The sequence below is a fragment of the Chelonoidis abingdonii genome, chromosome 6 (genome assembly GCF_003597395.2).
Source record: "Chelonoidis abingdonii isolate Lonesome George chromosome 6, CheloAbing_2.0, whole genome shotgun sequence".
Taxonomy (NCBI): Eukaryota; Metazoa; Chordata; order Testudines; family Testudinidae; genus Chelonoidis; species Chelonoidis abingdonii.
Window position 1 is genome coordinate 102370576 of NC_133774.1, and position 27517 is coordinate 102398092.

General features: G+C 46.3%; 1 protein-coding gene across 4 annotated transcripts in view; it reads left to right on the plus strand.

Moving 5' to 3' along the window:
* The window catches only part of VPS13A (vacuolar protein sorting 13 homolog A), a 339425-nt gene that overhangs the window by 207359 nt on the left and 104549 nt on the right, over positions 1 to 27517 (plus strand). For all 4 annotated transcript variants that reach the window (XM_032790455.2, XM_032790457.2, XM_075067294.1 and 1 more), the window contains 4 exons: positions 6909 to 7010; positions 23192 to 23347; positions 23527 to 23788; positions 24823 to 24983. In XM_032790455.2, coding sequence (XP_032646346.1) covers positions 6909 to 7010; positions 23192 to 23347; positions 23527 to 23788; positions 24823 to 24983 — 681 coding nt within the window. The remainder of the gene's footprint in view (positions 1 to 6908; positions 7011 to 23191; positions 23348 to 23526; positions 23789 to 24822; positions 24984 to 27517) is intronic.

The following is a 27517-nucleotide window of genomic DNA, read 5'->3' on the forward strand; positions in this document are numbered from 1 at the left end:
AGTCAGGTGCTCTAATTGGCCACAGCTGTTCTAGTTAATCTAAAGCAAACCTTCCTCCCTTGGCAGGGAATAAGGCCCCCTGCTAACACTCTTATGCTGCCCTCTGACCATGCTGTATCACACTGCCAATCAGCAATGTAGGGGAGAATCCAGAATAAAAACTGTAGAAAACAGTCTATTATCATTATGTCAAGGTCCCTACTGAAATAGCTTATATAGCTGCTTCAGTCTCTGGCCTCCAGGCTGGCTCTGCCCTCTGCATTCTGCAGCCCAGCATCTCGCACAATTCTGGATATCTAGGCTGCTCACGGAGGTAGATCAGTGTTTTGGTACTGCACGCTGGCCATGTTCCCTCTGCTTCTGCTTTCCACCAGATTCTCTGTGTTCACAGCAGTAGATGGTGGTTTCTATTGCTCCTACCCTTCTACTTCTTTATTTTTTTCTGACCAATTTTTGGGTAGGGGGGGCAGTGTTCTCCCTCTTCAGCATTCCTCCTCCTTACTGGGTCAGTTAACTCTTTGGGGGTGTAATTTACCCTAAGTATCGGCAGCAGTGTCTCGCTGCCAGATACTCTGCCCCTATACAGTCATGACAGAGCAGCCAAGAAAGCACAGGGTCAAATCACTGCTCTATTTGTGAGGCAGCCTTCCCAGGTTTGACAGATGGTGAGTTGTGCCCAGCCTGCACCCAGCCTTCTGTCCCTAGCTCTTCTATATTCTCTACCCACCAAGGTAGCCATGATTCGAACAGAGGAAAATGGACAAGGTCCCCAGTGCAGAGCAGGGAGAAGCTCTAAAAGTGAGGAAGACTCTGACTACTTGACTGAGGGGATAAGTCCCAGAGGACCCCTGCAGAACAAAGAGGGCAGATTTGTGAGGCCCACAAGTCTTCCCTCCCTCTTCCCAAGTCTTAAAGTAGGTCTTGAGCATCCTGGGGAAAGAAGCAGAGCTTCTAATATTCCCCCCCTCATAGGGAATGGGACCTAGTGGGTGAGAATTCAGAGACAGTTCTTTCAGTCCCAGAAATCCTGGAATTTCAACCATTCTGGACTTTCTCCAAGAAGACATAGACAAAGGCTTTAGCCAGTATCGTGCATCAGGTCTCTGCTCTTACTTGTGTGCTATTGGCAGAATCTTCTGGCTTCCTGGCATAGGTAACTAGATTCCTTCCAACTCTTCTGACTTCCAGCTCAGACCACTCTTCCCAAATTGGGACCTTTGGCTAGTTTTGAGGGGTCTGACAAGCCATCTCTTCAAGCCTCTGACTTTAGTGTTGGCCTTTTATTTTTCCAGTAAGATTTGTTTCGTAGTAGTTGTCATGTCTTTCAAGTGAGTGTCGGAGCTGGCAGCCTTATCTGTACAGGAGCCTTACTGCACCTTCTGTGAGGACAAGGTGATGTTCAAGACACCAGAATCCTTTCTTCCTAAGGTAAATTCCTCCTTTCATGGTTCTAGAGTGGGTGTGCTTCCTTCATTCTGTCTAAATCCATAACATCCAACTGAAAAGATGAGGCATGAAGAGTGCTGAAAATCCTGAACATACAGGATCTACAAGAAGATCAGACTCCTTATTTGTGTCTTTCCACCCAAAATGCCAGGGATTCAGAACTTTCACAAACTTCGTCGCTAAGCATATTAAACTATGTATTGTGTAAGCCAACAAGACTTCAGGGTTTCCTGTACCATAAGAGATCAAGACATGTTCCATGAGATCCCTTGCATTTTTGTGGGCAAAATGAGCAGGTGTGTCCATCTCAGAAAGTTGCAAAGCGACTACTTAGTCAACAGCTAACTGTGACATACCAAGGTGCAATCCAGATTAACAAGTAGCTGTGTCACCCCTCCCCTGTAACCTGGGGTGCCCTTTATTATGTCTTGCTGCTTCAACCTCCAACCTGGACTGCTCACAAACAGCCTCTAGTATGTTAGTCATTCCCAGCTATGTCTGTGCGTGTGCTGCAGCCATCTGGCAAACCTCTGGCTCTTACCAGCCTTGATTATGATTCAGGGTGACCCCAACACACTTCCAGTCTCAGATTTCCTCCCAGAAAAATGTCTTGTACTGTTCAGCCCACTACTGGACATTACAAATATAGAGTCCATTATTTTTTTAAGGAAATAATTTGCATACAACTTGTTACCGCAAGTGGAATTACCCAGACACTTCAGTTTGAACCCAGGATTAAATAAAATAAGTTTAACTACAAAGAGAGAGATTTTAAGTGAGTACAAGCAATGAGGCATAACCCAGAAATGGTTACAAGAAAAATAAAGTATTTACCGATGCCTAACTTAGCAAACTACATTAGATTCAAAGCAGAGTTTCCTCACCACATGCTTAGAGCTGTTTTGGTGATCAAACTTCTTAGGTCAGGACCCCTTCTCTCAGTATCCAACTAATGCTTACTTTGTTGCTGTCAGTGTGATGGGTAGGGAGAGAGAGAGGGGTGCCTTGGAGTGTTTGTCCCTCTTTTTTATATTTTCAGTCCCCTTCTTGAAAAACATATCACCCTGAGAATCAGAGCAAACAGACTGTGGAAGGACGTTCCCTGATTTTTTTCCCACCTGTATGAACTTCCTTTGTCTTCCCTTCCTGCGTGATGATTCCATTTGCTGCTTAAATGCTAACTAAGCAAAGCACACGTTCCTTTGTTTAGGACAAAGCTGCCAGTTTCTGTTTGGGCAGGACTGTGGGATTTGGAACGTGTTGTTAACATCAAACAGGGTAATCTTATAACTTCACATACAATGTTGCCACACATATTTGGCCAGAACAATATTGACAAGCAAACTGAGTTTTCAAATGATACCTTACAAGACATGCTTTGTACAGAGATTATTACAGTAGGGTGTAGGGTGTGTATTCAGGGATGTATTCCATCACACGAACACCTTCGTTAAGCACTATAAGATGGACTTTGTCATACCCATTGGCCTCCTTTGGCAGAAGGGTACTGTAGGTGGTGGCCCAGAACTAATAGACTTTTCAGCACGCTCGCAAAAAGAAGGATATTACTTTTCTACCAGACTCTTGTTTCATAACTCTCCCTACATCTGTTCACTACTTACGACTTCATAGATATCCAGAATTGTGGGAGACACTGGGCTACAGACCAGAAAATTTCTTCCTGATAGTTTTCTTTCGGCTAGCATCTCCTACAAGTCTACCCACCCTAAATGGCTTAGAAGCCAGGATGAGATATGTAGTGGATTCGTTGCAGTATGACTGTCAACTTTGGTCTAATGTACATAGTTATTTCGTTATCTTGAGTTATTCTCAAGATATACAACTTTCATAACATCTGGCAGCAAATTGGATTGTAAGGGGAATGGCCAAACCACATATTGCCCAAATGCTGATCTGCCTCATGAACTGCAGAGAGAGGAGGGGATCCCAGACATCCAGAAGTTTGGGGGAGATTATCAGCAGAAATGAAATTATCAGTAAGAATTTTCCATTCTGCCTTCTGGGGGAGCAGTTGGAGTACCTGTGGCCACATTCCCCTTCAGAGGGATTGAGGGAGTTTCCCATGCACTGTTCTTGGTCTGGAATGTATTGAAGTATGTGGCTGCATCTCATCACTAAGGCTATGATTTTGTCACAGAGGTCGCAGAATTCATGACTTCCAGAGACCTCTGTGACCCCAACCCATGGCAGCTGGGAGCTGTGGGATACCCCCACCTCCTGAGATGGTGGGGGCCCTTGGCACTTTAGGCAGCAGAGGGCCCCGCAGCTCCTGGCTGCGGTGGGGAGCCTCGCCATTCCTGGCCGCCACTGGTGGGCCCGAACGCTCTGAGCTGCCTCCGGGGGGTCCTGGGATGTCCGAGCAGTGGCAGAGGGCCCCACAGCTCACGGCTGCCACCAGCTGCCCCTGCAGCTCCTGGTCACCACAGGTGGCGACCCCTGGGGCGCTCCAAGGCCCTATGGGCGGTGGGTAGCCCCTGCAGCTCCTGGTCACCACGGGCAGCAGGGGGCCCTGCAGTTCCTAGCTGCCACTGGTGGCCCCAAAGGTCCGAGCTGCCTCTGGCAGCCGGGGCCCCAGGAGCTCCGAGCAGCTGCAGGCGCCAGGGGCCCCCACAGCTCCTGCCTGCCACAGACAATGGGGGTTCCCTATACTTCCCGGCTGCCACTGGTGGCCCCAAAGGTCCGAGCTGCCTCTGGCAGCCGGGGCCCCAGGAGCTCCGAGCAGCTGCAGGCGCCAGGGGCCCCCACAGCTCCTGCCTGCCACAGACAATGGGGGTTCCCTATACTTCCCGGCTGCCACTGGTGGCCCCAAAGGTCCGAGCTGCCTCTGGCAGCCGGGGCCCCAGGAGCTCCGAGCAGCTGCAGGCGCCAGGGGCCCCCACAGCTCCTGCCTGCCACAGACAATGGGGGTTCCCTATACTTCCCGGCTGCCACTGGTGGCCCCAAAGCTTGAAGCTGTGTCTGGTGGTGGTGATCCCGGGAGCTCCAAGCAGCCACGGGCGGCCTCACAGGTACTGGCCACTGCAGACGGCGGGGAGCCCTGCAGCTCCTGGCCACCACAGGCAGTGGGGACCCCCTACAGTGGGCCCCTGGCAGCTCCCAGCTGCTGTGGGCAGCAGAGGGACCCTGCCACTCTGGGCGGCAGTGGCCTCCAGAGCTCTGAGCCCTCACAGATGGTGGGGGCTCCCAGAGCTCTGAGCCTGGTCCCCCGCAGCTGCCCAGCTGCCGAAAGTGGGGGCTCCACAGCTCCTCAGTTTGTCACAGGTGTTTCTAGTAAAGTCATGGACAGGTCATGGGCTTCCATGAATTTTTCTTTATTGCCCGTGACCTGTCCGTGACTTTTACTAAAAAATATCCTTGACAAAATCTTAGCCTTACTCATATCACCCCCTTATCACCATCATATGGTGCTTCTGAAGGTTGACCAGGTATTATGGTATCAGTTTAGACTTTCTTCATGTTTTCAGGTTTATCTTCACAACCATAAGGACTGGAAACATGTTAGTCTGGTTGCATCAAATGTTTTTTATCAGTAGTATAATGTAAAATATTTATACAATTCACTCTTATGTTTTTACATTAAACATTTTGGTATAATATTCATTCTTGAGATTTGTACCTATGTCTTGTAACACTTTCATTCATCTTTGTTTCCTTAATCATTAGCCCACGTGGACAGACTTCCCCTTCCATTAGATTAAATAGAGAGTACTGTGTATACCAACTAGAGCAGGAAACTGGATACCAGAGCTGGGGTCTAGGTTTTGTCATTGACTTGCTAGGTAGATATAGCTAAATACACCTCTACCTCGATATAACGCTATCCTTGGGAGCCAGAAAATCTTAACGTGTTCCAGGTGAAACCGTGTTATACTGAACTTGCTTTGATCCACTGGAGTGTGCAGCCCCGCCCCCCTGGAGCACTGCTTTACCATGTTATATCCAAATTTGTGTTGTATCGGGTGGAGTTATATCGAGGTAGCGATATGTCTCTATCTGTGAGAGTCTGTTTAGCTAAATGTAAACTAGCGATGGTGCCACTAATCTGACTCACAGGTTGGTTGTGAGAATTGATGTTTAGTGGTGTGTTTTGAGATTCTCAGATGAGAGCAGATATATATTCAAAGTATTGTGTCTAGTTTACTGTTGCATCCTAGGCTATAAATGAAATATGTATTCACTGGTCAGAATTTTCTGCTTCACAAATCATTCCTCTTCTGGGTGTGTGGGGTGGGCATGTGAATGCCTGCAAAATTGCTTAAATCCATGTGGCTAAAATATCTTCCACAAACTGAATCCACAGCCTGGAGAAGAAGAGCCCTTGCACCATGTACCCAGTATTCAGTCCTGCTAATAGTGTTGAGCGCTGAGCTCAAGATTTGGCCCTATACAAAGAATAAACGTGGAAAGTATGATCAGCTTTTTCCAAAAACATAAAACACTTATTGCGTTAAAGACAGATAATGAATATTTTCCCAGTATTATAAGTCCACATAAGCAATTATAATAGTTGCCAGATGGATGTAGCATAATTATGAACAGGATAGGAAGTGGTCCCCGAGACAATCTCTCTTATGACATTACATATTATGAAAGACTGAGAACCCTTAGGTTAGAGAGTTTGCTAATGGGATACAGAACTTTTCATTCTAGGCCACTTATTCATATTTAGAACTGGAAAAGTAAGTAGAAAATGAAATCTGTTGCCATCAGGTGGCGGTTTAATAGCCTGCATGAAATAGGTTGGTGATTTTAGTCTAGTTTCTACTGACGTGTATCCACATCCCAGTGGTTCTATTGGCATGCTTCTCAAAGACACCAAAGGTAGAAATGACTATATATAGAGAACTTACCCTAATGGTTCTTACTGATTAGAACTGAGGCACATTTATGTGGAATTGGGTCAGGGGAAGTTTGTGCTGCTGCCTTATGGGCCTTGCTTGCTTTGTGTTGTATAAGTAAAAGATTTCTGTCTCTAGTTCCATTTATAGTCAGATTCTACTACCTTTATTTATATTTAGAACTTTATTCATTGATTTCTGTGGGGCTACTTGAGACATAATGTGCTATTCATTTTGAATAATGGTGGTGGAATTTAATCCATGATGACAAACATCAAATTTCTTTTAAATAAACTATTTAATTCAAAGACTTACCTGCCTATTTGTGGAAAACAACTAGGGTGAAATCCTGGCCTCAATGAAGTCAGTGACAAAACTCACATTGACTTCACTGAGGCCAGGATGTCAGCCCCATTGTTTTTTCATGTTTTATTTTAATTTTACTTAGTTTTTTTATATTCTAATATAATAAAAACAAATGACATGTTAAAATGTCTTATTTTGATGTTTCTGTTTGAGTCTATAGAGCATCTTTTATTCGGTATTGGTTCTAAGGTGTATCTTTTCTTAATTCAGTACTCTGATGATTTTATATTTCTTTAGGTGCATTATTATAATGAGATGTTTGGTGTGTGGGAACCTTTGCTTGAACCACTAGAAATTGAAAAGAGCGATGAATTCAAACCATGGAGTCTTGGAATCAAGGTATATATTCAGAAGTGTAAATTGAAACAAATAACATGCTAATCTACATTTTAAATAACCTTTGGGTTGAAACATGAACCAGTAGAACAAGGCTGTTTGAACTTAATGTTAATACCCTGTTCAGTGGTGTATGCCAAGAGGATAAAATGCAGGGTAGGCCACAAGGCTAATATAACTCTAACTATGTATATTGGCTAAAAGTGAGTGCAGTTAAAAGTTGATTGACTACACTTTTTCCCCCTCTTTGCATTGTTATATCTAGAGCATGTATAGTCATGATTAACTTAGAGACAGAAACTGTTCACGTAATGCAGCACAGTGATTAGTCTACAGTGGCTACTCACTTGCCAAAGTATATATTTAAAACTTCATTTTTAAATTGAGTACAAAAACTGAAATTGAAAAAGAAAAGAAGTTTTCTCTCTTCACATGAATTAAACCGACAGTTCTCCTTTGAGTAGATGCATCCACGTATTTCATTTAGGTGTCTGTGCCCAGAGTGCCGGAGCCAGAGAATTTGCCTAGCAGTATCCATAGTTGGGCAGCACTTGCGCCTTGTAGCCGCAGCCCTTCCCCTGGTTCTGAGGTGGCACCACGCTGACCCCTCTTCGGTTCCTTTTTACCACCTGTGGCTGGAGTTGGAGCTCTGTGTGGTTTTCAGCCTCGCAATCCTCTATTCAGTGAGTTTTTTTTCTAGTTCTACATAGTTCATTAGTATCCCAGTATAGTGGTAGTTGTAGTTTGTCATCTAATGATGCCCTCACTAGGGTTTACACATTCTGTTGTGTGGGTGGGGTGAACCCTACTAACTATCCCTACACACAGTTCTTGCTGTGCCTAGGTGAAGCCCACTTCAAGAAGCAGTGTTCGATTTTCAGGTTGTTCACGAAACAGACTCAAGTGGTGAGGAATCTCCATCTGAAGCAGCACCTGCTCAAACATGCATGTGGACTGTTTCAGTACCGAGGTCCTCCTCAGATCATAGGCCACCCTTGGATTCGGAAAGTGCTGCCGTTCACTTCTTGGAGCTGTTGCCTCTCCAAGGAGATTGAAGAGTTGTTCCCCATCATGTGTGCTGAGGAAGAGGTCACAAATCAAGCGATGCCACTTCAGGTCCTCTGGGGACTTGTCTCCTTCCTTTAGAAGGAGCATGGATCGACATATGGTGAATGGGATGGAGCAAGTCCTGTCAGCTGCTCTCCGACACTATGCAGGGAGGTCAGAAACCCTGTACCACTGACTCTGGTTCTGGCCCAAGGGTATCCTTTCAATCAGATACCAATGAGGGTGATGCTGGCACTGACTGCTTCAGCACAGTATATCAGGCAACAGGGACCTCCTTTGCCTTTCTGTCTTGATCTCTCCCTTGGTCCAGAAGTTTGCCAGGGCTGTCCCCTTTATAGCCCTGTTGGCTGGACAGGCTGCTGAACCTATGGGTCTGCTGATGCTGCACTGTGATGTTTCCCTTCCACACTCAGGAGAAATGGGGCTGGTACTAGACTTCTTATAAGCAACCTCCTTGGTACCAGAAACTACTTCAGTTCCTATGTGACCAGCACTGCCAGCCCTTCACCTTGGCACTCTTAGTTATGTCAGTGCCAATGTCGACTTCGGAATCGACACCACTCCCAGCACCAGAAACAGCAGAGGCATACTCACTGCCAGCCAAACCATTTCCACCATTGGTGTAAGTCCCCTTATCATTCTGGGCTATGGATGAGTCAGACTGGCTACTTATGCCCTCAGAACTGCCCCACTGTTATGCCCCGAAGCCTGGGACTTCTTTGCAGTCCATGGTGGATGTTGTGGATATGTCACCCAGAGTGATGGCCTCTGCAGTAACCATGAGGAGGTCTTCCTGGCTTCAGAACTCAGGCCTTGCTCCTGATGTCCAGCAAGCCATTGAGGATTTGTCCTTCAATGGCCCATTACTATTCTCAGATAAAGTAGATGAGACTCTGCACTTCTTCAAGGACCCTTCAGTCCTTGGGAGTGTATACACTGGCAGTGCATGGCCGTCACTATGGCGTTCAACAATAAGAATAACCACAGTATCATCTGCAATGTGTATTTGGGCAGCCTTTCCTTTTGATGAGGCAGCAAGATTACCTCCAGAAAGGGACATACATCCCACAGCAGAAAGTAATTGAGTTCAGGGTTTGGATAGTCCATACGTCGTCCTCTGATGCCCCCCTAAGCATCCATTTTAACTCCTTGGTCCAAAGTAGTATTCCAGTCATTGGTCCCTTGCCCTCATCCGCTCCATTTTGAGAACAGGCCTGCCTGCTTTCACTATACTGGCGTCTCAGTCATCACCAACAGCTGAGTCCTAAGCTCTGTTAGATCGGGCTATGCCATCCAGTCCCTCTCCATCCCTCCTCTCCACCTTCCCTCCCCATCTCTCTTCCCAGAACCCTTCTTACGAGATACTATTCCTTGAGCAGGTTTGCACTCTGCTTGTGTTGGAAGTGGCGGAGGAGGTTCTATTGGATCACTGGGGTCAGGATTTCTGTTCCTAGTGCTTTCTGGTGTCCTTTGCAGTCTGAAGGAGTAGATCAGATACATGAGGTTCTGAATTGTTGCTCTATTGACCGTCCCTCCATGTCGCCGAATGACTGATTTCGTGTCTTACACATTCAGGACGTTTACTTTCATGTGGTGATTTTGCTGAGGCACAGAAAATTCTTTCAATTCATAGTAGCAGAGCGCCATTTCCAGTTTACAGTGCTTCCTTTTGATCTCTGTTCTGCCCCTGGGGTTTTTACCAAATGCATGGCTGTCATCATGGCATATCTCAGAAAGAAAGGGATCCATATCTTCCCATATCTGGATGACTAGTTACTGACAGGCAGATCCAAGAGAGGAAGTCCTTTCTCATGTTAGCACTGCACTATGCTTGCTCGACCTCATCTGAAACATTGGGAAGTCTGCTTTGGTACGTACTCAGAAAATAAGAGTTCATTTGAGTCTTAATAGACTCTGCAGGTTCGAGAGCATTTCTGCCAACCAACCATTTTCAGGCAGTTCACCACCTCTTGCCTCAGTCTGCAGTCTCCGCCTTCCACGACAGTTCAGACGTGCCTATTTGGGATCACTGAGAGGCCAAGGTCTGTGGAGGGTATGATGAAGTGGGAATGTTCTTAATGTTTTCTCTGAATACTCTGTATGTGCCTCAGTTTCTCCTATGTATTTCTTAAGTATCTAGGTGGTAGGATAAGGGTGTGTGATTGTCGCAGAGCCATTGTGATGCTGTCTGCACAGAGAATGTCCGACACCCTGTCTCCTGGCAACTGATGGCGTGGGCCCTTCCCCTGCAAAGGTGCCAACTGAAGGTGTTGGAGAACAAAGAGATCGGGTGGCCTCCTGGCCCCAGAGAGAGACAAAGGCCAGAGGAGGGGTTGGAGAGTTTGTTTGGAACTGTCTGGGGAAACGGAGGTGGGGTCTAGACAGAGCTCTGGCCTTCCTGGCCCCAAGATGGACCTGACTCAGAGGTCTTGTTTCCTATACCTACAAGCTCTGTTTTATACTGTGTTCCTGTCATCTAATAAACCTTCCTCTTTTACTGGCTGGCTGAGAGTCATATCTGACTATGGAATTGGGATGCAGGGCCCACTGGTTTCCCCAGGAGTCCTGCTTGCGCAGACTTGCTGTGGGAAGTGCATGGTGTGAGAAGGGGATGCTGACTGCTCCGAGGTCAGACCCAGGAAGGGCGAAACTGTTTAAGCTTCTTGCCCTGGAGACAGTATGCGTGGAGAGAGGAGGCTCCCCCAGAGTGGTGAATGGTTTCATATGGAGTAGTTCCAAAGCATTGCGCGGTGACTCCGTGACAGAGGGGAGCAGGAGTTCTCTCCGCATTTCAATTTTCTGGAGCTTCAGACTATTTACAATGCATGTCATGTGTTTTGAGGCCATATCAGGAGCTCAATAGTTCACATATTTACCCGACAATACCACTATGATGTATTCTGTGAACAGGCAAGGAGGAGCACACTCCAGGATGCTCTGCTAAGAGGCAATCAGGTTGTGGCAATTTTGCATTGGGCAGAGTACGCTCCCATAGCCAACAACTTGCCTAGGATTCAGGATCACCTTGCCGATCACCTCAGCAGGAATATTTTGCTGAATCATGAGTGGTCTCTAAAGACAAACATCCTCAGGACTATCTTTGCATTCTGATGATTGACCTCTTTGCTACAGGGGACAACAGGAAATGTGACCTGTTCTGCTCTTGAGGAGACCAGTCCAGGCTCCCTGTCCAATGCCTTCCATCTCACTTGGCAAGCAGCTCTCTTCTTTGCCTTTCCCCTGATCCCAGTCATCCGACTATTCGTCTTGAAAATGAAGATGGATTCATCATCAGGTTCCTATTACGCCTCTGGCGTTTAGGGCAGTGGCGAAGCTCCTCCACTCCTGTCTGTTTCTGTCTGTTTCTGGCAAGTCTTTGAATGGTTCCCCAGCTGTGCTCCAGATTTTTCCAGCTCTACTTCCACAGCTCATCATCAGTTGTTTTCAGAAGGCCTCGTTTTCGCTTGCTTTCAGGTGTTCATCTTATTGCTACTCTGGTGATGGAATCAGTTTCCATCTGAAGCACGTGATTGATCCATCTCCAGTGCCCCCTGGCAGCGATGGTGCTCAGATCCTCTTGGCTGCACTGTGTCAATAGATCTTGGTTTGAGATTGTTCTGGGTCAAAAGATATGGGGGATTTTTCTGAGGCAGGTTGTATGGAATGAAGATGGTTTGGACATGTCAAACTTTCTCATTCCCCAGCATTCTGCGCTATAAAGTATTGTGGAAAGTATGCATCTCTGATAAATCTTGAGTTTGGTTTTGGTGTTGTATTTTGATGATTTCCAGACGGTATCAAGACTCCTGTAGGTGTTCCTGGCTTTGCTGATTTTATTCCGGATGTCCTGGCTTGTTCCACCATCCTGGCTGATGGTGCTGCCCAAGTATGTGAATGTTTGTTTCTACATTGGTGAGAACATAACCCTCTATCCGGACTGGTGATGGTGAGACAATATTAAAGGGCATGATATCTGTCTTATTGAAGTTGATTTTCAGTCCAATTTGCTGGCTGAATGCGTTGAGGAGTTTTTTCTTGTATCTGGTGTTGGGTATATGATAGGAGAGCAACATCATCTGCGAAGTCCAGGTCTTCAAGGGGTGAGAAGAGTGTCCATTTAATGCCTCTTGGCATGTCTTCTGTTGTACGCCGCATTACCAGTCAATGGCAACGTTGAAGAGGATTGCAAACATAAGAACGGCCGTACCGAGTCAGACTAAAGGTCCATCTAGCCCAGTATCCTGTCTACCGACAGTGGCCAATGCCAGGTGCCCCAGGGGGAGTGAACCTAACAGACAATGATCAAGTGATCTCTTTCCTGCCATCCATCTCCATCCTCTGACAAACAGAGGCAGGGACACCATTCCTTACCCATCCTGGCTAATAGCCATTTATGGACTTAACCACCATGAATTTATCCAGTTCTCTTTTAAACGCTGTTATAGTCCTAGCCTTCACAACCTCCTCAGGAAGGAGTTCCACAAGTTGACTGTGCGCTGTGTGAAGAACTTCCTTTTATTTGTTTTAAACCTGCTGCCTATTAATTAAACCTGCCACCTATTAACATGACACATCCCTGACATACTCCTGTTTTGACTTCAAAACTGAACTCTCTGTGATCAACACTGCATGTAAAGTTGAAATAGAAGCTTTTGATGACGTTGATTGTACAAAAAGGAATTTCATATGCCTGCAGAATGTGCCATAGGCTGATCCTGTGAATGCTATCAAAAGCCTTCTTAAAGTCTATGAAATGTAAGTAGAGTTGCCTTTGCCACTCTAAACACTGTTCTGTTGTGTTTCATAAAGTGAAGTTCTGGTCTGTGCATCCCACACTCTTTCCAAAAACCAGCTTGCTCTTTTCTGAGAATGCTATCAACTGCCTCTGATATATGCTGGACTATGATCTTACACAATACTTTGCTTGACACAGATAAAAGTATGATGATACACCAAATATTACAATCACTGAGAGTTCTTTTCTTTGATATCTTCACTATAATCACATTGGTCCACTCATCTGATACTTTTTTCCTTGTCCAGACTGATGTCAATAGAGGGGCCAGGATAGATGCTGCTAATTTAGGATTTACGTTGAATAATTCTGCATTCAAGTTATCTTTGCCAGGAGCTTTCCCATTTTGTAAGGATTTCATGGCTTTAATGATCTCTTCCTTAGTTGTGGGGGAGGGGAATCTGTGTTGATATCAAGATCTTTTTCTGCCTCCTGAATGTTTGCTTCCTCTTTAGGTGGCTTCCTGTTCAGCAATTTTTTGAATGCTCTGTCCAACGCATTTCTAATTTTTTTTTGGTTATTAGTAGATGTCATTGTTCCTGATGAGAGTGTTTGTTGGTGTCTCCTGTTTACCACTGGTAAGCCGCGTCGTTTTGTAGACGGTTCCTTCACCACGAGCAGCTACATCCTCTTCATGTGTTGCCAGATTATAAATAGAATTCTGTTTGTCCACTCTCAAAAGGCATTTGATCTCCTGGTATGCCTTGCTATACTGCTCCTGGTATTTGTCCTTTAGCTTCTGGGATTTTGTATCTAAAACTTCTTTCTTCAGGGCTTGTCTTGTTTTACATGTTGTTCCATGTGCTGGGTGTAATCCACTGCATCCTTCTCTTCTGCCTGTAGCCAAGACAGGCTTCACTGCGCTGTTTAGAAATTGCTGTTCTTCGAGTGCTTGCTCATATCGATTCCAATTAGGTGCGCGCGCGCTGTGTGCATGATCATTGGAAGATTTTTACCCTAGCAACACTCGGTTGGTCGGCTGGGTCACTCCCTAGAGTGGCGCCGTTATGGCGCTGGATATTTACCCCTGCCGACCCAACGGCCTTTCAGTTCCTTCTTACCGCCTGTGACGGTCGTTGGAACTGTGGAGCGCGGCTTTGCTGATCTCCACTTCCCTAGCTTCCTTGTAATTCTTTATAGATAGTTATGAGTATATAGTTTGAGTTTTTACAGTTATAGGTAGTTTTTAGTTGTTGGTATATATAAATAGTATATATAGTTGCGGAGGGATCGGGGATTAGCCACTTGCCTCCACCCCGGTACCGGGGTTCATGCCCAGGTCACCAGGATTTACACCATGCCAAAAGCCGATGCCAACAGGGGATCCCCACGACTCCTGCCTTAAGTGCCTTGGGGAATCCCACCTTCCGGACAAGTGCCACATTTGTAGGGCCTTTAAGCTGAGAACGAAGGAGGAGTGGGACTTTCATCTGAAACAGCTCCTCATGGAGGCAGCACTTAGTCCAGCACCCTTGGTACTGAGCGCTGAACAATCCACATCTGTGAGAAGCGCTTCTTCGGCCCCGGACCGCTCCGGTACCGTGAAGGAGCCCCAGCACTGACCTTCGCCAGCACCGAAGTCGGCTCGGCACCACTCCCTGTCCCCACGGGCCAGGAAGCAACATGAGCCTCCCGCTCCCTCATCACCGTCCGCACTGCAGACGGAGGGCCTACCTAGGACAGATCGCCCAGCACCGACATCTGCCGAAACACCTCTGGCTGCCGCACCATCAGTTCCGGTGCCTGAAAGCTCCCCGGCTCACGCTGTGGTCGAGCTCGCTCTTCCATCTACCCTGGAGACCTTTTCCATGGCAAGGGAATTGATTGTGATGACAGAAACGGCGCTGCCTCAACCCTCGGTACCGCCAGTGCGGATTATACAATCGATAGGCAAGCCTGCCTTACTGAGGCGCCCTCCGTGGGAGTTGCTGAGAGGTACCGATCCCGCTCTCGGTCCCGCTCTCCATCACGGTATGGGTCGCACTCGCGGCACTGCTCAGCCTCCCGTTCGTCTGCCCGGTACACCCAGTACCGATCCGGCACCGTTCACGGCACCGTTCATCTCGTAGCCATTCTAGGCGAAGGAGATCGAGATGCCTGTTGACCTCCTGGCACCGCCACAGTCGTAGGTCCCGGTCTCACTCACGGTACCGTTACAGCTCCTGGTAACGCTCCTCTGTGCCGTTCCGAGAAGGACCAGCTCGAGACGTGGCTCCTCCTCAGGGTCTCTCAGCACCCCCTTGGCCGTCGACAGACGCCTCGGTGTTGTCTCATGCAGGGAGTGCTTATGCACAGGACTGCGACTCGGATGTGCCCAGCCACACGTTCCTGGAGAGTCAAGGCCACGAGCAAGGTCCCCATCAGTGGTCTTTCTGGACATCTTGGGAGTACCACCAAGCCCAAGGTGCTCCCCCAGCTGCCCCACGGTCTGCCCCACTAGAACATCGTGTGCCAGAGGCAACTGTAAGCCGCGCCCCCCGCCCTCGTGGGTACGAATGAGGCTTCTGTACCACCGGCAGACACCCAGGCCCTACCTGTGCCCGCTGCTGCCTCTCAAGAACAGGAGCCCCCACAGGACCCTCTTGTCCCTGGCCTCTCTTTCTCCTCACCAGATGAGGAGGTGGCAGGGACATTCTCCTCCGGTCCTCCCCCAGTTGACCTGAGGGCTCATCAAGACCATCTGTGACGGGTGGCGCAGAATATGAATCTGCAGGTAGAGGAGGTCCGTGAAATAGAGGACCCAATGGTAGATATCTTATCAGCAGACACGCCTACAAGAGTGGCCCTGCCTTTTATTCGCATTATACAGGCGAATGTTGACACTGTCTGGCAGTCCCCAGCCTCTATTCCCCCCACAGTTAAGGGGGTAGAGAGGAAGTACATGGTGCCTTCCAAAGGGTACGAATATCTGTACATTCACCCTCCTCCTTGCTCCCTAATGGTGCATTTGATCAACGAAAGGGAACGTCGTGGCCAGCAAGCTCCTGCTTCCAAGTCTAAGGAGGCTAGGCGCATGGACTTGTTGGGCTGTAAAATATATTCTGCAGGGGGCCTCCAACTTAGGGTGGCAAACCAGCAAGCTCTCCTCAGTCGCTACAATTACAATACGTGGGCATCTATGGGGAAATTCACGGTGCTGATTCCACAAGACTCCCACCAGGAGTTGCAGCCCTATTGGAAGAGGGAAAGAAGGTAGCGAGAACCTCCCTGCAAGCTTCCTTGGATGCAGCTGACTCGGTGGCCAGAACTCTGGCTTCAGGAGTAGCGATGCGACGACTCTCCTGGCTCCAGGTGTCAGGACTTCCACCTGAATTACAACAGACTATACAAAATTTGCCCTTGGAAGGCTGGGGCTATTTTCTGAAAAAACTGACCCTAGGCTGCAAATCCTAAAGGAGAACAGAATAATTATGCGCTCGCTGGGGATGCACACCCCAGTGAATCAGCGCAGGTCCTTCTGCCCCCAACTTCACCGCTCTTACCCCCTGCCTAGGCCACAACAGGACTTTGGCAGAAGACGTGGCCAGGGGAATCGCAGGAGACAGTCTGGCCCCCAAGGGGGTCAAACTCAGGGCCTCCCTAAACCACCTGCGAGGCCCAAACAGAACTTTTGAAGGGGCGCCCGAGGACGGCGCACCAGTTGTTTTCCTGGATCCTTCTCCGTCCTTTGGCAACCGCCTCTCCCATTTCCTCCCTGCATGGTCCTGGCTAACATCGGATCGTTGGGTTCTACTCACAGTGGAATTGGGATACCACCTTCAGTTTTTCACCCTCGCCTTCCCACCCTCCCTCCTCGTCCCTCTTCAGAGACCCCTCTCACGAGCAATTCCTCTTACGAGAGGTCCAGACACTCCTAACCTCAGGAGCTATAGAGGAGGTACCGAAAGACTTGAGGGGCAAGGGATTTTATTCCCATTACTTCCTAATCCCCAAGGCAAAGGGAGGTCTAAGACCGATCCTAGACCTGCGAGGACTCAACAAATTTATGATGAAGTTGAAGTTCTGCCTGGTATCCCTGGGGACCATTTATCCCGTCATTGCATCCCGGAGACTGGTATGCCGCCCTCGATGTGAAGGACACGTATTTCCACATCACAATTTACCTGCCATACTGAGGCCACTCTCCATTTTGTGGTCAACCAACACCATTTTCAATTTGCGGACCTTCCATTTGGCCTTTCTACGGCACCACGAGTATTCACAAAATGCATGGCTGTAGTCGCCACCTCCCTCTGCCATCGTCGGGTTCACATCTTCCCGTATCTCGACGATTGGCTCATTCGAGGGACCTCTGAGACAAAAGTGAGACATCACGTGGGCATCGTCGAAGATCTCTTCAGGCAATTAGGCCTGATGATCAGTATAGAGAAGTCCACTCTGGTTCCCACGCAGAGAATAGACTTCATTGGGGCAATCTGGACTCCAGTCTTGCCAGAGCCTGCCTACCACAGCTTCGGTTTCAGGCGATGGTAACAATTATTCAAGGCCTCCAAAACTTCCCGACAACATCGGCTCGCACTTGTCTCGGTCTCCAAGGCCACATGGCTGCCTGCACCTTCGTGACCAAACACGTCAGACTACGCCTCCGTCCACTCCAGACTTGGCTCGCCTCAGTATATCGGCTGGGCCGAGACAGCCTGGACAAGATCCTCAGTGTTCCCGCGAACATCTTAGGCTCCTTGACCTGGTGGCTGACTTCCACCCTAGTCTGTGCAGGGATGCCATTCCACCCACCGCAACCTTCAATGGCCCTAACCACAGATGCGTCATCTCTGGGTTGGGGTGCCCATCTCGAGGGTCTCCGCACTCAAGTCCTCTGGTCAGCTCAAGAGCTAACCTTGCACATCAATGTGCGGGAGCTGAGGGCAGTTCGTCTAGCGTACCAGGTGTTTCGAGAGCATCTCCAAGGCTATTGTGTATCAGTGTTCACGGACAACATAACAGCCATGTTTTACATGAACAAGCAGGGCGGAGGACGCTCCCCACTCCTTTGTCAGGAAACCATTCAGCGCTGGAACTTTTGCATAGCCCATTCGATCGATCTGGTAGCATCCTTTCTCCCAGGAATTCAGAACACACTGGCGATTCACCTCAGCAGATCCTTCCTGTCTCACTAGTGGTTGATTCATCCGGACATCATCCATTCTGCTTTTCCGGAAGTGGGGTTTTCCCCACATAGACATCTTCGCCTCTCGTGAGAATTGGAAGTGCCAAGTGTTCTGCTCCTTCCAGGGACGTTCCCTGGGCTCCCTCTCAGATGCATTCCTGATAATGTGGAAATACCATCTCCTCTACGCCTTTCCACCATTCCCACTGGTCCACAGGGTCCTGCTCAAGGTCCGCAGAGATAAGGGCTGTCTGATTCTGTTCGCTTCAGCATGGCCGAGACAACTCTGGTACACCGCATTGTTTGACCTGCCGGTGACCGACCCAGTCCCCCTGGTCTCTGGCCAGACCTCATTACTCAAGACCACAGCAGACTTCGCCACCCAGACCTACAGTCCCTTCACATCACAGCATGGATGCTGCATGGTTAAACCAGTCCGAGTTACGTTGCTCTGCCTCGGTCCAGCAGGTTCTCCTGGGTAGTAGGAAGCCTTCCACTAGGTTGACATACCTGGCCAAGTGGAAGTTTTTCTCCTGTTGGTGCGCTTAGGATAATACTGTCCCGACACAGGCACCAGTTCCTACTGTCCTGGAGTACCTCTGGTCCCTAAAACAGCACAGCCTAGTGATCTCATCCATAAAGGTTCACTTGGCGGCCATCTCCGCCTTCCATCCAGGGGAGAACAGGCGCTCTGTCTTTTCGGACCCCATGGTTTCCAGGTTCCTCAAGGGCCTGGAATGTTTGTGCCCACAGGTTCGAAGCCCGTCCCCAACGTGGGACTTCAATCTGGTTCTGTCCAGGCTCATGAGTGCCCCCTTTGAGCCGTTAGCCACCTGCTCGCTGCTGTACCTCCCCTGGAAGACTGCCTGTCTTGTCACCTTTACATCGGCAAGGTGGGTATCCGAGCTTCGGGCCCTCACAGCGGACCCTCTGTATACAGTGTTTCACAAGGACAAGGTACAGCTGCATCCTCATCCCGCCTTCTTCCTTAAGGTGGTGTCTGCCTTTCACATTAATCAGGATATCTTCCTCCTGGTCTTCTTCTTGAAATCGCATTCATCACTTCGGGAACAGCAGTTGCATTCTCTGGATGTTCGTAGGGCTCTCTCCTTTTACATCGAAAGAACAAAGCCCTTTCGAAAGTCTCCCCAACTGTTCATAGCAGTGGCAGACTGGATGAAGGGCCTTCCGGTCTCTTTGCCGCGAATTTCATCTTGGATGACGTCTTGCATCTGTGCCTGCTATGACTTGGTTCACATCCCATCTAGCCACCTCACCGCCCATTCTACTCGGGCTCAAGCTTCATCTGCCGCCTTCCTGGCCCACGTACCTGTCCAGGAGATATGTCAAGCAGCTACTTCATCATCTGTGCACATCTTCGCGTCACACTATGCGTTGGTACAACAGTCCAGAGATGACATGGCGTTTGGTTCAGCAGTATTACATTCTGCGACATCTCACTCCAACCCCACCACCTAGGTAAGGCTTGGAAATCACCTAATTGGAATCGATATGAGCAAGCACTCGAAGAAGAAAAGACTGTTACTCACCTTTGTAACTGTTGTTCTTTGAGATGTGTTGCTCATATCCGTAGCAAACCCACCCTCCTTCCCCACTGTCGGAGTAGCCGGCAAGAAGGAACTGAAAGGCCGTTGGGTCAGCAGGGGTATATATCCGGCGTCATAACGGCGCCACTCCAGGGGGCAACCCAGCTGACCCACAGAGTGTTGCTAGGGTAAAAATCTTCCGATGATCATGCACATGGCACACGCACACCTAATTGGAATGGGTATGAGCAACACATCTCAAAGAACAACAGTTACAAGATGAGTAACTGTCTTTTACTTTGTCCCACTTCTTGTTGATCTCCTCATCTGTATTCCCCTCCTCTTCATCAAGGTCTGCAAGTGCTTGAAACCTGTTCTTTAACTGCAGAATGAAGGCTTTCAGTATTTCAAGGGACTTTAGTTTGTCAATATCATAATGTCTATGTCCCTTGTTTGGTGGACCCACACATCTCAGTTTTAGCTTGATGGGGGCTGTCACAAGGTGGTGGTCACAGCTAACATTTGCACCCCTTCTCATTTTCACGTGTGTCAGTGAGCGTCACCATTGATCATCATATGGTCAATCTGGTTCTTATCTCTGCCATTTGGAGAACACAGTGTCAGCTTGTGAATTTCACGATGTTCAAATAGAGTTTCACCAATGACTAGGTAATTCATGTAACAGAAATCAACAAGCCTTTCTCCATTTTCATTCGTAGTACCACACCCATGTCTTCCCTTTGCTTTGTCATTGTTTGTGTTGTCCTTACTGACCTTGGCATTCAGGTCTCCCATGACAATAAATCGTGGCATGATACTCTAACTCTGCCTGTAGCGTAAGGTAGAATTTGTCCTTTACTTCCCCATTGCTGTCATTTGTCAGAGCATAACACTTAATCAGGGTGATATTATTATGTTTCCCTTTCAGTCTGGCTCTCATAAGTCTGCCACTGATGGATTTGTATTCAAGCAGGGAATGCTCGACTCCCTTCTTCAAAAGGATGGCAACACCCTCATGGCTTTGTACATCATCCCATCCAGAAAACAGCAAAGTTTCTCCCGAGGCTGCTGCTGTTTATCTTCCTGATCCTATCCATCTGTTCTTGCTGACACCCAGGATGTGTAAGCTGTGGAGTCTCATCTCTGCTATGACCTGAGCTAGCTTCCCTGCTTTTGTACATTGTCCATACGTTCCAAAAACCAAGTTTGGTTTTTGTCTTGGTATTGAGCACTTCAGTCTTCATGCCAGTGGCTTGCTTTGAGCTTTCGCCATTGGCAGTCATATGGGTCATTGACTCCTGAAGGCCATCACGCACAGTAATGGTCAATTTCTCCACTGTTTCTGTAAGACATTTTATTTTTTACGGGACAGGGTTGTTAGTCCTGTGCCTAAACCCCAACCTGGAGGACCAGGGTGTCTGTTTTGTCTGGTCTCTGTGCCACAGACCAATCCGGCATGGTTGAACCTACCAGGAGCAAAAAGCTCCCGCCAACACAGACTCGGGGGATCATTTAGAGCATGCAAGCTGTCCTGCCACAACAAGGCATGGAAACCAGAGCACAGCATGACTGCTGCATGGCTGAATGAGGAGGAAGAGCTGTGTTCTACTCAACATTAGAAATCCCTCTACCAGGATGGCATGTTGGGCAAAATGGAAATGGTTTTTCATATGGTCATTAGCCCATGGAATTCAACCAATGCTGGCTTCCATTCATGACATCATGGAGTACCTGCTGCACCTTTTAGTCATTGGAATTTGTTTTTAGTTCATTGAAAGTGAAGAAGATCAGTCTTCTCCAGTCCCATGGTGACAAGATTCTTGAAAGGACTTCTTTGTCTGCTCCTCCAGTCCAAGAGCCAGTTCATCTGTAGAACCTTGACACAGTCCTAGTAGTCTGATGAGACCTCGGTTTTAGCTCTTAGCATCTTGTCCCTTTCCACTCTTGTCTCAGAAAACTGCATTCCTGGTAGTGATGACATCCATGAGGAGTATGTGAGAGTTGCAGGATCTGATGGCGGGGCCTCCTTGTGCAGAATTGTCCAAAGACAAGGTGACTTTACAACCATATCTAAAGCAGTTTCTCAGTTTCATTTGAACCACGCGGTATACTTACTTGTATTCCTTTTAAGCTGTGTTCGTCTCTGGAGGAGCAGCATCTCCATACATTAGATGTCAGGTGATGTCTATCCTTCTGTCTGGACAGGATGAAAGAGTTCTGTGCTTCGCCTCGCCTGTTTGTGTCATATGCAGATTGTATGGAGGGTCAGGTGGCCTCTTCACAGATGATCTCTACATTTATACCATCCTGCATCAAGACTGCATATGAAATAAGTCAGTGAGTGTGATCTCATTCGATGAGAGTGCAAGCAATGTCAGTAGTGTTCCTCAGTGACATTTCCACATTGAACATTTGCTTGACTGGCACGTGGTCTTCCATAGGTACATTTACAAACTGCTGTGCCATCACCGCATCTTCCAATGTGGATTCAACTTTCAGAAAGGTTGTCCTTCAATCCTTGTTTAGGTAGACTCTGAATCCCCCCTGAATTTGGAGGGGGTACTGCTTGTGAGTCATCTAAATGGATTTACACAGCTGCTTCTACACACAGTAAGTAATAGTTTTTTCTTCTTTAACTGTTTTTTTTGAGATGTGATGTAGATTTGTATTCCTTGACCCACCTTCTGTCCCCTCTGCCTTAGAGTCTCATCTCTGGGCATTCAGTGCAAGGAGACTGAGGGAGGGTTGGAGCAGCGCCACCTCATGCGACCATGTGAGGGTCTGTGGCCAGGAGGCGTGAGCTTCACCCCTCTGTGGGTACTGCTAGGCAAATTCTCCTGCTCCAGTGCATCAGGTGTGCATACACCTAAGTGGAATACACATCTGCATTACATCTCAAAGAACCACTGTTACAGTTACTCTATCTAGAAGAAAAATCTGTCTGACTATGCCAGGTTTCAGTTAGCATGGAACTTTTGTCTTTGACATTTTAAAACAGGTTCTTTGAATGGAAACTATCAGAATGTTAATCCTTGTCAATGGTATAGGTTTTTCAATAGAGTGCGGCTTCCAGGTGCTGCTGAATTACAGCCTGTTTTTTTTTAAGGATAGTTGCCGTTTGCTCAAGGAATGCTGTGTTAGTTGTGTGTGTTCTCTTAATAATTGGTTATATTTATGGGATATTAATCATATTTTATACTAAAAATAGCCTTTAGGTGGTATAGAGAAGGTTGGACTTAAATTTTCAGATTAGAAAAATTGCAGTAAACCTAAAACAAATGTGGATCCTGTCCTCTTTCCAGTCTGAGACTTAGAGCAATACTTCTCTTCCTATGAAAGTAGAGAGACTAGTCCATAAAGCTCTGAGGCTTGGTGTCAGCCTTTTCATTCTTATTTCATCTTCTGGATGCTGCTCTAATTTTCACCAGATGGTTATTATTCTCAGGGGACTATATCCCAGCTTTGAGCAGTCCAAGTGCAGTTATTTTTCCTTCCTGCCCCTGACATACCCCCAGCAGTGGCAAGAACTATGTCATCAGTATTTTCAGGCTGAGAAGTGCAGTCCAAGTGTCTCGGATTGATGCAGAGATTATTCCTAGAAAGAAAACCATTGGATAATTAATTTCCCATTTTCTTTTTTGGTTAAATTCATGTTTGGCTTTTTTAGATGAAAAAGAAGGCTAAAGAAGCATTAGAATCAGATGCTGAAGAAGAACACTACAAGGTGCCAGAATATAAAACAGTAATAAATATCTCCTCAAAAGACCAGCTGAACATTACACTATCCAAATGTGGACTACAAATGTTGAGTAACCTGGGCATGGTAAGAAATATCACCTATCTCTTTAAATGGAACTTCCTCACAATTAAGAAATTCAGTGTTGGATTGGATGACTTTTTATGCAAGTAATCCAGATTTAAATAACACTTCGGTATTTGGTACCTCTTGGGGTTATTTGTGCTTTTAAATATATATTTTAACAAATTAATTTTGTTCTTTAGGCATTTGCTGAAGCAGCTAGCAAAACTTCAGACATCTTCAAAAAAGATCAAGCACCATTTGTAATAATGAATTCCTTAGGACTTCCTATCACTGTCTCACCCAGTGATGCCTTTGAAGTCCTTAATGTTGAGTCTGGAGCAAAAGCATTTCATTTAAAAGATGGGGAAAGTCTAAATATGGAGTTTCTCAGAACTAAAAGTGAGAGTGACCAGTTCACAGCAATGACCACCCTAAGCAGCAAAATGTTTTACATTCAACTCAGTAAGTTTGCATAATAAATCTTCTGCTTTTGTATACATCGGTAGTGCATCTTCCCAGTGAAGAAGATAATGTGCATTTCATACGTTTTTGATTACTTGAGGGGGATAATTTCTGGCTTTCCAATGACATAGCAATATCTGAAATCTTACTTAAGAGTCACATCAGATTTGTTTTGAGTGTATGTAAATATTTTCAAATTTACATATGATACGCTTGAACATAAGTACTGTTGTCTGCTCGTTTAGTCTATGCCATAATAATGTAGGCCCCAATTTTTGGACAGGCCTTGTCTCAGTCTGTGATTTTTGTGTCTGGAAACAAGTAGTTCAGTCTTCATTTGCATACACAACATTGAGTGCAAAATTGTGCCTCCAAAATCTGAGTCTGTTTCTAGAAAGTTTAAATATTTATATATTGTGTTCCTGGAAAAGGTGATTTTTCATAAAGATTTTAAAGAAAATTAGCACGGTTTATTAATTCAAAAAATAATGAACCTATTTTAGTACTGTATAGCTTGCAATTGAATAATGTTGATAATGCTAGTTTATTAATTGTGAATTTAGGACTTTTCAAAACTAGTTGGTCAGAGCACCTTCAATCACTTATTTCATTATTACCGTGAAACATTAATGAGTGAAGCTACTGCACCGCAGCAATAAAACTTTTTTTAAAAAAGATGCAAAACATAATGTCAGTTATCAATCTTTGCAAAACAATTTTTGATGATTTGTAACGGTAAAAGAAATATTAAAAATGTTAGAGATTAACTCATCCTTTCTGGAAATAATTTTGTAGCATTAGCCAAACTACTGTGCAACTTTACTTCTAAGAGAGTGACATTCAGGTCAGAAATAGCATAATTCCATATTATTTTTTGTAAACTGGTGAATATTCTTCGTGTTTCCAGAGCGATTGTTACAGTAAAAAATTCTTGAACACAGACTTTTTGTATGAATTGTTGTTTTTTCAAATGTATGTACTTGCTGCTTTGATTGCTTCATTAATTTATAATTGTGTATTTTTTCAACTTTAAGGGCCTCATAAACACTCCACTGCTGACAAGATTCCGTTGACAAAAGTTGGTCGATGTCTTTATAGAGTAAGACATGAGGAGTCGGGTGTTGAAAGATCCATTGTTTGTCAAATTGATACGGTCGAAGGGAGTAAGACGATAACTGTACGTTCTCCTGTACAGGTACTACAGTTTTCTTACAATACCTTTTTATAAGACTGTTAATCTGAGTGACTTTATTATAATTCCACATCATCCATGTTTGCAGCCATGTTTTAAGAACAGCTGTTGAGAGAACTGTTGTAGCACAGATTCTCTTACCAGTGTGGACTGGAATTGTTTTAGCACTGTTACCGATAATCATTAGAGAGATTTTACAACACTTGCTTTATAGAATACATTTCACAACAGAAAAAGCCTATTCGCAGTGACCAGGGAAACAGCTATAACATAGTTTCAACTCTTCTGGGACAAGAACATGAGGTTCTGTTCTCCTATCCCATGTATGAATGTGAGTCTCTATTCTCTTTTCCCAAACAAGATGTGGACTAGTCATAGAAGCCTCCATAGTTGGGAATGTTTTGCCTTGTCTTGAAGTATTAAGGAATGATCTGAAAGAGCTTAAATGTAATCTGCGGCCCAGCGTGTCCTGCAATTCTGGACAACTGGGACATTCCCCTCCACTGAACAGCTCACAGAGATGGATCAGAGTTTTGGTGCTGTGCCCTCTGACCATGCCCCCTCTGCTCCTGCTTGCTGCCAGTTCCTCTGCTCTGCAGCAGCGGTCAGTTGGTGGTATGATTGCTCCTGCCCCCATTTGTGTTTAACTTAATTTTTACCCTGTTTTTGAGCGGTGGCAGCAGTTATTTCTTTCTGGCTTCCTCTTTCTCCCTGATTATTAACATTTTGGTGGTTTAAGCCACCTTCTCCCTGCAGCTCCTCTGTCCCCATACAGGCAGGGCAGAGCGGTCAAAGAGCAGCAGGTTAAATCCAAGCAATGTTCCATTTGTGAGGTAGTCATCCCAGGAATGACAGATGATGAATTGTGCCTAGCCTGCACCCAGCCAGCTAATTTCAAAAGGCTCAACATATAGATGAATAAAACAAAGTTTCAGTTGAGGAATCTGGCCTGTATGATGTCATCCCTGTCCTGGGGGGCTTCCTAATTTCAGTGGATCTAGCAGATGCATACTTCTATATTCTCTTCAAACTGTGTCACTGCAGACTTCTGAAGTTTGCCTATGGCAGGAAACATCAGTATCAAACAGTCCTGTTCATCTTGTCCTTGGCCCCCAGGTTTTTATAAAGATGATGGTGGTGATAGTTGCCAAACTCTTGGTCACAGGGAATGCGCCTGTATCCATTCCTGAACCACATCCCGAAGAGAGATCCATCACAGTCAGCAGCACACAGAGCCATGTATTGGAAATTGATCTCCTACAGGTGCATGGCTTTATCAATGTAAAGAAAAGTTCCCTGAATCCATCCACCAGCATAATTCATGTGGGAGCAGAAATAGATGTGTTGATAGCAAAGATCTATCCATCACTAAAACATTTCAGAAAAATCTTGGATCTTTTCTTGCTCTGGAGCTGCAGGAGGACTACCATATCACTGTGCCTTCAATTGCTAGGCCTTCTGGTGTCATATATAGAGATAATTGCATTAGCACAATCACATATCAGAAGCCTTCATGCTAAAGGTGCGAGACTGTTTCCTGGAATACATGAAAGATTAAGTACAGATTCCAACACAGGTACTCCACTCCCTAGAAGGGTGGTTGGACCATGACAGTGTTTGCAAAGTCATGCCCATCTGCCTTCTGGATCCTCTTTCTCACAACTGACTACCACACTTGGAGACTCAAGCATCTCAGGGCCTCTGGAGCCTGGAGGAAAATGCTCACAGCATCATCTCTGTAGAACTGAAAGAGTAGTCAAGCTGTCTCTGAGAAGGTTCCATTCTGGTATAGAGTGGAACTGTGTCCTGGTTCAATCAGACAACATGACTGTGGTGACATATATAAACAACCAAGGGGGGAACAGGGAGTCCAGTGCTATATGCAGAGGCAATGGAAATAATGAAAGTGGATGGAGCAGTTTCTTTTCCTCCAAGGGATCCCCATAAAAGGGGATCTGAAACAAAAAGCTGACGGGCTCAGCAAACACAGGGTCAGTAACTCCGAGTCTTGATTGAATCAGAAGATTTTCAATCTTAGTGTTCAGACTTTTTGTCTCCATTCAACCAACCTCTTCACAAATTATACGAATGCAAAGAGCCCAAAATCTTCTCCAGGAAGACAGACTCCAGATCCAAGGGGACAAATGCCTTATCACACAGTTGGTCACAGGACCTTTTCTATGTATTTCCATCATTTCCGCTTGTGGGGAAAGTGGTCCAAACAGTAAAGTGAGAACAAGCATCCACATTGGCTGAGGAAACACCTTGGTTTCTGACCTGATAGAACTGAACCAGAGGCCTCCACTCCAGCTTCCACGGAGACTGGAAATTCTCTACAAGTCCTTTTCTTCATCGGTATCGGAAGTGGTTTCAACTAACAGTTTTTCTTTTGAGAGAGAAGCACTAGAAGGTGTGAGCCAGCCCTCCAGAGTCCTTGAGGTCTTTACTTTCATTTAGGCCAGTATTGATATAGAGATTGATAAGATTGGGACTTTTCAGCTTGGAGAAGAGATGACATGGGGAGCATATGATAGAGG